This window comes from Impatiens glandulifera, chromosome 9, assembly GCF_907164915.1.
Source record: "Impatiens glandulifera chromosome 9, dImpGla2.1, whole genome shotgun sequence".
In the NCBI taxonomy this organism is placed as follows: Eukaryota; Viridiplantae; Streptophyta; class Magnoliopsida; order Ericales; family Balsaminaceae; genus Impatiens; species Impatiens glandulifera.
The window spans coordinates 17,718,276-17,731,846 of record NC_061870.1 but is presented as its reverse complement, the minus strand read 5'-3'; the positions used below and the strand labels follow the sequence as shown (position 1 = coordinate 17,731,846).

The 13,571-nt window shown below is 31.3% G+C and overlaps 1 protein-coding gene across 2 annotated transcripts; it reads left to right on the top strand.

Annotated features, from left to right (window-relative positions):
* The first annotated feature begins 5,817 nt into the window (after window positions 1–5,817).
* On the top strand, window positions 5,818–8,861 carry LOC124916509. Of its 2 annotated transcripts, XM_047457236.1 has the most exons (3): window positions 5,818–6,147; window positions 6,297–6,395; window positions 6,650–8,861. In XM_047457236.1, the coding sequence occupies exon 3, from the start codon at window positions 6,719–6,721 to the stop codon at window positions 8,510–8,512; it is 1,794 nt and encodes a 597-aa protein (XP_047313192.1). In that variant the 5' UTR covers window positions 5,818–6,147; window positions 6,297–6,395; window positions 6,650–6,718; the 3' UTR covers window positions 8,513–8,861. The 2 variants fall into 2 exon arrangements, with proteins under 2 accessions (XP_047313192.1, XP_047313193.1); XM_047457237.1 differs by lacking the exon at window positions 6,297–6,395.
* The last annotated feature ends 4,710 nt before the right edge of the window (window positions 8,862–13,571 follow it).

Genomic DNA, 13,571 nt, shown 5'->3' with positions numbered 1-13,571 from the left:
TATTTGACTCTAAGAAACGTATAGTGAATCCTTCCGGTGGTTGGAAGAAGGGGTGATGTAGGAGAGTTTACTCCGAACATCTATAAACAAACTGTTGTGTCATTTTTATTCTGTCATCTTTTCATTCTTTTGTTTTTAGCTTCAAACCTGAGCAAACGTTTCCACACTTGTATCATTCAAGAGTTTGCAAGGGTTTGTGTAGAATAGAAAGTGATTTAAATCCTTAACATGATTTCTATCAAACCGTTTTCCCGAAGCCGTCATCAATAGCCAGACCCCCGTTTCAATTGGTGCCACCGATCCTATCAAAATCATGAACCAAAACATATCATCAATGTCATTAACCTTTGTGTCTTTGATGAAAAACATAAATAGAAGTGTTTTGAAATGGGAAACTAAGTTCCCTAAATAACATATGTAGTCATAGATCCATGAGTGTGATAGCAAAGTTTTTTATTAACTCAAATAAAATACTTTGTACATATATATTCTTTTTAAGGGATGAATCCATTTCACTAATCCTAGTGAAAAACAACCAAACAAAAAGCATTACAAGTAAGGACAAGATTTGTCATAAGTTATGAATCAAGAAAAAAATCTCAAAATTACTTCATACTAGGAAATATACTCAAAACTAGAGTCATTACTTACTCATTTTGCCTTGTGTACCTAAGTCTTATTTATTTTCAACCATTGATCCTTTGTTTTTTCATCCTACAACTACATCAATGTCTATTCAAGATAGAATACATAATTTTGACACTATGATAATCTTATCTATTCCCGAAAGAGCTTAGTCTATAGAACAAAAAATAACCATGTGTAAGGAAATAATAGACAAATATTTGAAATATTTGTGTATACCTTGCTTTAACAATCAATTCTCTTCTAGAATTCAATGTCTAATTGTTACTTTGGGATTTGTGAATGACAACTAAGTTATCAATTCGATTCAGTGAAGAACCTAACATCAAATAATTTGTTAAGCAACAACATGATAGAAAACAATAAGTTTGTATGAAACAGACATGCAAATTCATGTTGGCAATATGCTAATAAAATCTTTACATAGATATTTTAACAATTACTATAAGCCCATATTGACTTATATCTCATGTAACATACACTAAGTAAATAATATGGATTATGATGTTTGAATGTCTTGAATTGTCTTTTTGAGCTCAAATGATGATGTCTAAGTTAATTTTCTTATTTTGATATGTTTTTTTAGGATACAAGTACTCAAAATTGAAAGAGATAATCTGTCCATTTTCGATATAAGATGTCACATATAAAAGAGTCGCTGAGTGTCACAAATAATATGAGTAATGATGCATCTGGTTCTACAAATTTAATAACGCAAAGAAAAAAATGAAACCAAGATATGATGTTTGGATGCATTATTAAAGATTTGTAAATGATAACGGAAATGAAATGGCTAGGTGCATGCATTGTAAGAAGGTTTACAATGCACAATCGAGAAATGGAACAAATACTCTAAAACAACATTTAAATAATTGTCTAGAAAATCCTTTAAAAGGGTAAGGGAAAGACAATAGAAAAATCGGTACTCCTCCGGCATGGAAATTCGATCAAGACGGCACACGCAAAAGTTTGTCCCGTATGATCATCATAGACTAACTTCTTTTATCCTTTGTAGATGTTGAAGGATTTAGACATTTCATGTCATATACTTGTCCCAAGTTTCTTATTCTATCTAGATGGACAATGGCTAGAGATTGCTATGATTTGCACATTAGTGAGAAGCTGAAACTAATGAATTATTTCAAGAACAATGATCAAAGAATTTCTATTACCGCTGACACTTGGACTTCAAATCAAAAGGTAAACTATTTGTGTATAACTGATCATTTTATTTATATTGATTGGATGCTAAGAAAAAGAATATTATGCTTCTGTCCAATTTCAAGTCACTCCAGCGAATCAATTGGCAAAACGGTGAATAAATGTTTGGTTGATTGGGGCATTGATAAGATATTCTCCATTACCGTTGACAATGCTAGTTCTAATGATATCGCAGTCGCATATTTGAAGAAAAATTTTACAAACTGGGAAACTAACATCTTACAAGGAAAGTTGATGCGCATGCGATGTATTACCCACATTATCAACTTAATAGTTATTGATGGCTTAAAAGAAGTTGATGATTCTATTAGCCGAATTAGAGGTGGAGTATGATATGTGCGTCAATCTCCATCAAGACTGACTAAATTTAAACAATTTTCCGAATTAAAAAGAGTGCAGTAAAAAAGATGGCTTTGTTTAGATGTATCAACTTGTTGGAATTCAACTTATTTGGTGTCGGACACTGCTTAAAAATTCAAAAGGGTGTCTGAAATGTATAAAAGAGAAGATGTTACTCTTTTTTTACCCTGATAATAGGGCTAGAATGGTAGATGTTGATGATTGGACATACAGTCGGGCATTTTGTTTCAGGTTGAAACATTTCTATGAGCTTACTCTACGGGTATCGAGTTCTGTATATGTAACTTGCAATAGTTTCTTAATGAGATTAGTACGGTTCATTGCATATTGCAAGATTATTGGAAGATTGTGAAATGAGTGATGATTGTCATATACGCGATATAGCAAAGATAATGAAAATGAAATATGACAAGTATCGGGGAGATGTAAAAAAGATGAATAAATTGTTTTTTTTATCTCCGCTATAATTGATCCCCGACAAAAGATGGATTATGTCGATTTTGTTTTAAAAGAAATGTACGGTGAAGCCATTGGAGTAAGAATAAACATACATGTGAAACAAGGTATTTATAAATTATACAACGCATACAAAGATGCATTGAATTCATCTAATGATACAAGTGAAAGAGGACAAGTAAGTGAATTAGTATCGACGTCAACACCAATGAAAGATACTATGACGACGTGTTACAAAAGGTACCAAAATAAAAACCGGGAGTGAAGAAACAAAGTTAGAGTTAAAAAAGTTTTTAAATGAAGATACCGAAAACGATGTTGATGGATTTCATATTTTGGGATGGTCAAAAATTAATTATCATAGATTTCATATCCTTTCACAAATGGCCCTTGATGTATTAACTGTTCTAATTTCCACAAATACTTCAAAGTCTGCATTTAGTACTAGCAAAAGAGTTTTAAATGTTTATAGAAGCTCACTTACTCCAAGAATTGTTCAAATTCTAATATGCGTTCAAGATTGACTTCGTGCATCTCCATCTCTTGAAGACATTACTAATATATATAACATGGAAAAATTAGATAACAGTATTACATAATTTTATTTATAATATTTTTGTTTTTAATTGATATAATTTGTTTCATTTTACAGATTTGTCAGAATTACTTATTGATTCGATGATAATGAAAATGTGATAATCGTCAAATCACAAATAAAGTGAAATGAAGTTGCAGGTCTATATATAGATTGAATGGTTGTCATATTTTTTGTTAAATAATTTTTATATTGTTTAAACTAATGGTTTTAGAGCAACTTTTATGCTGATTATGTTGCAGATTGACTGAAGAGATTGTTAATCTATTTATTTTATTCGGTGGGATGAAATTAACTTTTGAGATATTCCTTGATGAAATGAAACCTCTCCTTGACCATGTTATGGTTAAATTTACTCTTTTATGTTAAGTTTGTAAATTTAATTTGGACTAAGATTTATTTAGTTGACTGAATTTAATTTTATTATTTATTATTTTGGGTTTAAATTTTTAGAAACTAAACATAACTTCATAGTTCTTAATAGGAAAGTCTTTTAATTATTATTAGATTTCTAAAATGTTATTGTTTGTGTTTAGTGAAGATTGGAAAAGTTTGAGATTTATTATTATTAATATGATCTTCAGTTGTATTTAGTAAGCTCCTCAACTAAATAAATAATTAATGAAGTTGGATATAAAAACTGATGTTAAATTCGGTAAAAAAATAATTTTATTTATTTATTTTTTTTATGTTTTTTATAATATTTAATTAAAGATTTAAATCTTATATCTTATTTGTTATTAATTATAAACAACTACTTTTTTTTAATTAAATTAGTAAGATTTGTTTTTGTCGAATATATAAAAATTAAAAATATATATATATATATATATAACATATTTAATTCACTTTTTTATTTTCTAAATAATTATAAATAAAATAAGTGAATTAATTAATTATAAAATAAAAAATTATTATTGAATAATATTAAGTTAACACTTAAAAAAATGTAAATATTATTTAGTTTAGATTATCTAACTCATATTAATCCAATCCGTATTAATTAGTAAAATATATTGGATTATGGACGATACAAATTTACTTTAATTTAATACAGATGGAATAAATGAATTAATTTTACTCATTACTCTGCCGAGTTTAAATTTTGTAAGGTGAATTAACTGGTGAGAGAAAATGTTGACATGTATCAATAAATGTATGGCTTCAGCTAATACATGTATTTGTAGCATCGAACAAATTCATGTAGGGGAGGACCTTAGGTGACGTTATCTAACGTCACCCATTGTCAGCCTTAAATGTCAATTAGATGACGTTTAGGATGTTGACGTGTTCTTGGACTTGAACGCTTATTGATCGTTGGAGAAAGATGACATTTTTGACGCCTTAAATGTCAATTAGATGACGTTTAGGATGTTGACGTGTTCTTGGACTTGAACGCTATTGATAGTTGGAGAAAGATGACATTTTAACCGATTCTTGTTTTTCTTTGTAGGTTATGACGATGCATTTAGGTCAAATTTAATAAAAAAGTATTTTGTAACCAGTCTTGTTGGACTAGAGTGGTGTTAGATTTTATCATGTTAGTTCTTATGGAGATTAACTTTAGATCCATAAAATCCCTTGGTATATTGTCATTCCTTTTATGACATCACGGTATATTTGTTTTGGTATGATTTTAGTTGCATGGTTAATTATTGTGTTCTTGATTTTATATTTTAAAAAAATAAAGGATGAAACAACTATTTTTTTAAAAGATTTTTCAATAGTTTTAGAATATTTTTTTATGACAAATGTATTTATAATAGGAGAAATAGAAATTATAAAGATTGAATGTAAAAAGTATGGCTGTTGAGTGTTATGTTAGTTCTCTTTAATTAAAAAACAAATTATAAAGAGAAATAAAATTTGAGAGAATATGAGAGCACAGAATATGAAAAAAAGTATATGTAATTTCCAAATCATAGAACACCCAAAAAAAAAACAAGAAAAACGATATATAACAATGTATAAAGATATCCATTGTGGACAAAACTCTCTAGAATTCAATCGGATTAAGCAATGTTATCATAAGTAGTGCCATCCCACGACTTATCCAAAACTTTGAGAAGCCATGACGATATCTAATATACATAATCCGACATTTCAAAGAGGTTCCTATCTCACCTCAAGAATTTTCAATAGATTCACCATATTCATGAAATAGTCTTCACCCCTTTGAAAAAGTCTTTAATGTTACTAGAGAAACTAAAGGAAATGTGATCTTAGCGAAACACTCCAATCCATTTTGAAACAAATGTGGGAGTTTGATTTAACTCTAACTTTATTCGCGATGACTTATTCCATAAAACTACTTCAAAAAATTATCCTGATTTATTTAGATTTGTTTATGGGTTAAAACAAACTAATCCAATTATCTTACTCCTTCTCAATGTCACAAATATTATTATAAAAAATAAATGACTTATTTATTATATTAAGCAAAAAAGTGTAAATTAAGTTGGGGGTGTGCGCATTTCGCACAGTGCGCATAATTGATCTAGTTCTACTTAAAAGCATTAAAATGATCCTACTTATATTAACTGCGCTTACTTTCACTTTCTAATCATTACATTATCGTATATTTTTTTTTTTAACTACTCAACAATTTTCAGGTCGGCGATCGACGACGACGATGGCCTCTCCTCCGCCGTTCACCGTCGAATCTCACCGGTTTTCTCGTCGGACTCTTTTCTCAACTAACCCTAAATCTTCTCCCCTATAATCTCTCCGAATATCTCGCTTCCTTGTCTGAACGAACATCTATCTCTACTTTCTCACACTGGGTTTTCCTGATTCTCTTGAGATCTGAAGCGAGTTACTCAATCGATTAAGATTTCGACCAGCTGGAGTGTTTCCTAACTCGAATCTGAGTAAGTCTATCTTAATTTCTGCTTTTTTTTAGTGGTGAAGGAAATGTGAGAAACGAGTGTTATTAGGGTTCCGTACAGTTTGATTTTGAGCTGAATGAGTCGTACATGACTGAGATCTCTGTAGTTAACTAGTGTGTTGTTAAATTCAGGTGGTTCTGTTGGAGTTTCCTCGACTGGATAGTGGGCTCCATGTATGAAGTGTTAGAACTTTGAGTTTAATACTTGATCTGGATTGACTACTGCCCTTGGTTTGAATCTTTGTCTTTGACCGAGTTTATCGCTTGTTTTTTATTTTCAAATTTTAGGGGTTGTTTATGGTGTTGAATCTACGCAAGTTTCCATTTCTTAAATCAATGTAATAACTTAATAAGATGAATTCTTAAAAGTGTTTTCAGAATTTCTCATGTTAGCTGGTATAGTTTGTAGGATATATAGTTTCGATCAATGATTGTTTGCAACATTCAGATGCAACTGATACAAATTTCTCATGATTGTTTTGCAGGGTCTGATCGTTATTTGTTGTATGTGTTAAATTTGAGTGGAGAGATTGAGAACTTTGATTTGGGTCTTCATGGATCAAAAATTTGAGGAGGCTGTTAGAGCAAAAGAGAATGCAGAGAGACGATTTGTTGAAAAAGATTACATGGGTGCAAAGAGTTATGCATTGAAGGCCCAAATGATTTGTCCTGAATTGGAGGGTATTGCTCAAATGGTGGCTACTTTTGAAGTGTATATTGCCTCAGAGATCAAACTTAATGGGGAAAGTGATTTCTATTCAATCCTTGGTTTAGAACCATGTTTAGAAAGAACTAAGGTGAAGAAACAGTATAGAAAGATGTCTGTTTTGCTTCATCCTGATAAGAATAAAACTATTGGAGCTGATGGGGCATTCAAACTTATCTCCGAAGCATGGACTCTTTTGTCTGATAACAAAAAGCGAGCTTCGTATAATATCCGAAGAAACCAGGTAGTTTCATCTCAGCTCTTGCAGACAGCAAATACCCATCAAAGACACGATACATTTTGGACAGTTTGCACGTCTTGTCAAGTTCAGTACGAGTATTTACGAAAATACCTTAACAAAAGACTATCCTGCAAGAACTGCCGTGGTGTTTTCGTTGCTGTTGAGACAGGACTTGCCCCAATTGCCGGTTCTTACCCTTATTGTGCCTGGTCATGTGATAATAACGTATATAACTCTGTTTCATATCCTCCCACCACGAACAACAACATCCATTCTGGGTATGGATCAGATTACAGTTCTAATGTATCGTTTCAGTGGAGTTCAAATCCCGGGTCTTCTTCTCAAACGAATGGGAATCTCAATCAACCAAGATCGGATGAGCCTGCAAATCTTAAGGTTGGAAAAAAAATGAAGGTTGAAATGGAAGGAGCTTCTAGAAATGTTGAAATAACGCCTAATGGGAATGGAAATCCACGAAATAATATTTACAAGATGACAACTCCTATCGAGATTCCCAGTAGGCAATTTTCTCAAGCTCCTTTCGATGCGAGGAAATTTTTAATGGGATTTGCGCGAACAGAAATCCATAAGAAGCTAGAAGAGATGAAACCAAAGGGAACCCAACTTTGCGGTTTTCAATTTGAGTCGAAAGAATTAATTGTTCCCGATCCAGACTTTCACGATTTCGATAAGGACAGGACAGAGGACTGTTTCAAGCCGAAGCAAATATGGGCTATATACGATGAAGATGGGATGCCACGTTTATATTGTCTGATCCGTCATGTTATTTCTGTTAAACCGTTCAAAATGCACATAAGTTACTTGAGCTCGAAAACTGATAGTGAATTCGGGAGTGTAAATTGGATAAGTTCGGGTTTCACGAAATCCTGCGGTGGTTTTAGGGCTTGGAATGCCGACGTTATTGACCAAGTCAACATCTTCTCACATCTTCTCGACAAGGAAAAGGCTGGACGCGGCGGTTGTGTCAGAATCTACCCACGAATCGGGACTGTCTGGGCGATCTACAGGAATTGGTCGCCTGATTGGAACAGAAGGACGCCGATTGAATTGAGACGTCAATATGAGATGGTGGAGATTCTCGACGATTATTCTGAGGAACTTGGAGTTTGTGTTGCACCTGTAATGAAATTAGACGGGTTCAAGACTGTTTATGTGAGGAATTCGGATAAAATCTCGATTCGATGGATTTCGAGGAGAGAGATGCTGCGGTTTTCGCATCAGGTACCTTCTTGGCCTCTTAGGGATGAAGGGTTTGCTCATTTACCTGATAATTGTTGGGATCTGGATCCTGCTGCAACACCTGATGAACTTCTTCAAGTTGAAAACGATAAGAATAGTGAGGAGGAGGAGAAGCCGTTTCAGGTTGATAACTTGAAGTAATCGTGTAGAATATGTACACAATTAGATGAAAGGATCTGAAGCTGACTGGTGGGCATTGACGACGATAAAGAAAGCTTCTTCTATCTGTGATTCTGATATGGGGATTTGTATTCCGAAGAAAGCGAGGTGAGCAGATTTGTCTTTGAGACAGGTTAGTAAACTGGTAATTGGTAGTTATAATGCTCTAATTCTATTGACCTGAGAAACAAAGAATTTCAAATTATTGTCAAGAGTTATAATCTCGAAACATTTATGACATTTTTTCTTCTTCTCAAATTTTCATGTAAGAATTGAAGGGATCTTCCTTCCTAGTGTCTTTTAAACTAATTTGATAGATGATATTGATTTCCCTTATAGCTCCTCCTTATTATATTTTGAGTTTTTCGGTAATAATTTGGGAATAGCATGTTTATACCTGTCTTTTAAAATGTATTCTTCAGGAAAGATTCTCAAACAAAAGAATCTAATTATGCCATAATCAAACAACATAAAAAGCACAATTAAGAGATCATAATAGTACCTGAAATCAGTTGGGCTTGTTCTTCACCATTCATAAAAATACTCTTGATTGACTCATTTGCTCATTTGCTCATTTGCTCCTTTGAACATTGGTTTTTTCTCGAAAAACCCTTCCTAGATTTTGATCATCTCCATCTTCTTTCAGCATCTTTTAATTCCCTATGTACAATCAACACTTAAAAAAAAATCGAACTGTCTTATACTCAATCGCAATCCTAGATCAAATTTCCCCACTTTACCCTCATCGATTCCAGAACTCCTCGATTCCAACCCAATATCGGGCATACTTTGTGGGAAGAAACTTTTGGGAATGTAATTGACAAAGAATCTCCCTTCGAATTTATAAAGTGATTGGATCTCAATTTCTTTTAACCATTTTTCAGCTCCTAAAAGATCCTCCACGCCATACTTTCATCAAAATATGGAAGTGACAATCTTTAAATTCAACATGGCCATCTTTATTGTTAGTTGTCTTTCTTGTTGTTGCACCACCACCCCTGTTTAAGATAAAACAAGATCCACAAAACTAAAGAAAATGTTTTAAATATGCAGATATTTAAGCAATTAAAATTAAAGCATGTAATCTTCATCTATTAGGTTAATTAAAGTAATACCTTATATTATATATACATGTAATTAGACTTAATTGCTGTTCAGCCTGATTTTTTGTCAATAAAAATGGATCTTTACCTTTTGCTTGTCTCTCTTCCAATGTATTTTTCCTCGTAGTATCACTATTCCTTCTTGCCCAAACAAGTTTTACATGAATCCTGTTGTCGTTCATCACCCAAAACATTCAATTTTCAGTGAGAAAAACAACAGTTCAGTGAGAAAAACAACAGTACACGTTCAACTTAAGGTAGAAACATTGTTCAACACGATGTATTACAAAATGAGTATTTTGATCGATAATTTGAATGATGAATATAATAAAAAATGATGGGTTATTTAAAAATTTTTTAAATAACACAATCCAATAAAGTCTTAGACTTTTTTTATCTATCATTCTTCCAACTATTTCTTAACTAATATGTCCTCACAATAAAGTGACCAGAATTAAATTCTCACCAAAAACGCTTTTAATTTAGTAGATGGTCATAAGAGCATCTCTAGCGCATGACCTGTGCCCGCATCGGACAGCGTGAAAAAGGGCAGGTCATTGCTTTTTTTCATTTTTTGCATTGGAGATAAAAACAAAAGGAGGGCAGTGCCCTCTAAGCCGGTCGCCCTCCTCTGACATTTTCATAATTATATAATATAATATTACTATAATATAGGAATATTAGTTATATATTTAATTATAATAATATTAAATAAATATATATTATAAAATTTTACTATAATATAATAATATTAATTATATATTAAATTATAATAACATTATAATATATTTTAAATTATAAAAATATTTTATATTTTATTATAATATAGAAATATTAGTTATTTATTCTCAAATTTATTCTTGGTAATGTTTTTAATATTATAATATATTTTAAATTATAAAAATATTTTATATTTCAATTTATTTAATATTAGTTATATATATATTTAATTAATAAATATATATATATATTTCAAATAAATTAATATATTTTTCTATTAATTATATTAACCTGTTTTAAGGGTGAAATTCTCAAATTTTTCTATAATATATATAATATAAGAATATTATTTATATATTTAATTAATAAATATATGTTTTAAATAAATTAATATATTTTTTTATTAATTATATTAACACGTTTTAGTTTTAAGGTTTAAATTCTCAAATTTTCTTCTATAATATAGGAATATTAGTTATAATAGTTATTTATTTAAAATAATATAAATAAAATTTACTTTTAAATTATTTAGATAAGAGGGCGGGCGGAAGCATTGGAGTGTTTTGTCCAAGTACAATGTGTGCCCGCTTTCTGTTTAGGTGGAATATAGATTTGACAAAATAAGAGGGCAGAGGTCTTGTGCGCTGCTGATGCTCTAATATATATCATGTTTTCTTAAATTTAATAACATTAAATTATTGAAAAATAAAACACTCAACTCTATAAACCCATAAGGGTTGTGTCAGATCATGATTTGAATATTTTGTAACTCACACTGAAAACATGAAAACATAATAGTAAATGGAAACATTTAGTAATCAAGAAACTCATGTTTTTCAAATAAATAAATCCTAGTTGTTCTCAAACAGAACTCAAGCAAAATTTAAGGAAATAACTATTACCAAATACAAATTTATGAATGAACAGACCTAACTATTTGTGGTGAGATTTTCTGCAAAACCCAGGTTGAGATCACAAATCAAGGTTAGAAATACAGCAAAATCATAATCTAAAAATCAACCAGATAAATAAGAAAAGACAAACTCAAATATACCTGAAAGAGGGAAGTTTTCTTACCTTTCTGCATGCAGAGAATAGTAAACCCTAGCAGCTTCTACTCCGATACTTATCCTCCTCCTATCACCTCATCAAACAGGCGGTTAATTAGCTGAAGCGACTAAGCCGGAGCTAAAAGTGGAGTATCCTTGGCAACATTTGTGCATAATGAGGAACAAGTAATTTGATTCTTAAACTTTTTAGTTACGTTTGATTCAGAAGAATATTAATCAGATCAAATGACATCTTTTATGATAGTTTGTAAAACTTTTTTTTTACCAGTAAAAATAAATGAGAAATTAAGACAATGGAAAAGAAAGATAAAATTCATACTATAAATGTATAAAACTCTAATGTTAAGTTTATATTTGTAAATAATATACTCATTTTAATTTGATTATATGATTTTTAACTGTTGCCTAAATAATTTATAAACCAAAACTTGATATATTCAAAATATTATCGAGTATGAGCTGGTCTCTAAATAGATTCTTAAACTAAGAAACGATATTGTAGATCTTTATGACATCCAGCTAGGGGACGAGAAAAACACTATATTCGCAAACTAGCCTATCATCCACAAAGAAGAGTTTCAAAATATCCGCATCAAAAGGGATTGCACAGAAGTAAAAATGAGAGACATTAAAGACGGGAATTGAGACTCACTCCTGAGAAGAAATCCAGAAGGACAGAGGATACTTAATCATATAAGTAACATACAATTACACGACAGACCGTATATTAATGAATAAAAAGCTGAAGAGAATGAGAAGCTGGTATCGAAGAAAATATGGGAGGTAACCTGGGAAAAAGCGTAGAAAGTAGAATGAGCTCCTCTTGTATGGTCAACGGAGATTATCCCTAGACACCAGTTCATCCTATGGCTCACCTTCTGGGAAAGACTCAACACTCGTGATCGTATCAACAAGTATATAAGCATCCCAGACGTGAGTTGTCTTCTATGTAGAGGAAATAAAGAAACTATAGATCACCTATTCGGGAGCTGCTGTATTGCTTCAGAGCTTTGGGACAAATTCTATAAAAGCTTGGAGCTGAACAGTTTTCCGAGCGAATGGAATGAAATCAAAGATGCAACACTACTCAAAGTCAAGAGAAATAGATTTGCAACAAGCGTGTTCAAGTGCGGCTTTGGAGCAGTGGTGTATAACATTTGACAAGAACGGAATGCAAGGGTATATGGCAGAACCCGCAGAAGCGTTGAAGAGTTATGGAAAGATAATGTATCGGATTGCAGCACCCTCGCGGGAACGTGGACAAGAATTCCAAGCACGGAGCAGAATTGGAATATCTGTAGGAACTGGAATTTACCGTTTTTTAAACTCACTAGAATTGAAAGCATTGTAATCAGATAATTCATTTACGTTTTTAGCTTTTTAACTTTTATTTAGAATGTTACGACTTCAAAATCATTCTAGGCCTGTCTAAAATGATCTCTTAAACTCGTGATTTTTTTTCCCATTTTTCTGAATTTTTAATGAAATGAAATGAAATTAAGTCGTTTTTCCAAAAAAATAAATAAAATATTATCGAGTATTTCTTATTTCTTTGAAGATATTTTCAAATTCTTAGGAAGTGAACTCAATTAGTAGACAGTAAACCAAATTAATTTTAGATGAAGATTATAAAGAATGAGTGTCTATGTATCCATACAACAATACAAAAAGTTAGGTATTTTTATAAACATAGCTTTCATGAAGTATTAAGTGGTTAAAAAGATTTTTATTTGGTTAAAAAGATCTTTATGATATTGTGACCCCATCCTCCGTAGATTAGCACGTGTCATGGACACGTGTCAATACAGGAGAATACATCGCGGGGTAACTTGATGTTCGATGCGTTTCAATCTTGGGTTGTGTGCCATACTTCTTTTAAAAAAAACATTATTTTAAAATATTTTTAAAATTATACCTAGGACATTTTGGAATTATTTATGTAAAATAATTAATTTTGTTCAAATTTTAATAATATGGGGTCAAATAATAATTTGGCCAAAACCTGATTTAAATTAATTAAACATAACTAATTTAAAAGACTATTTATTTGAAATCAGAGTCGTCAAGTGATTTTATGAAAATTAATAAAATGATACGTGTATAAACGTATTTATATCAGAATTTCTGCAAGGGTTCGTATTTTAGTTA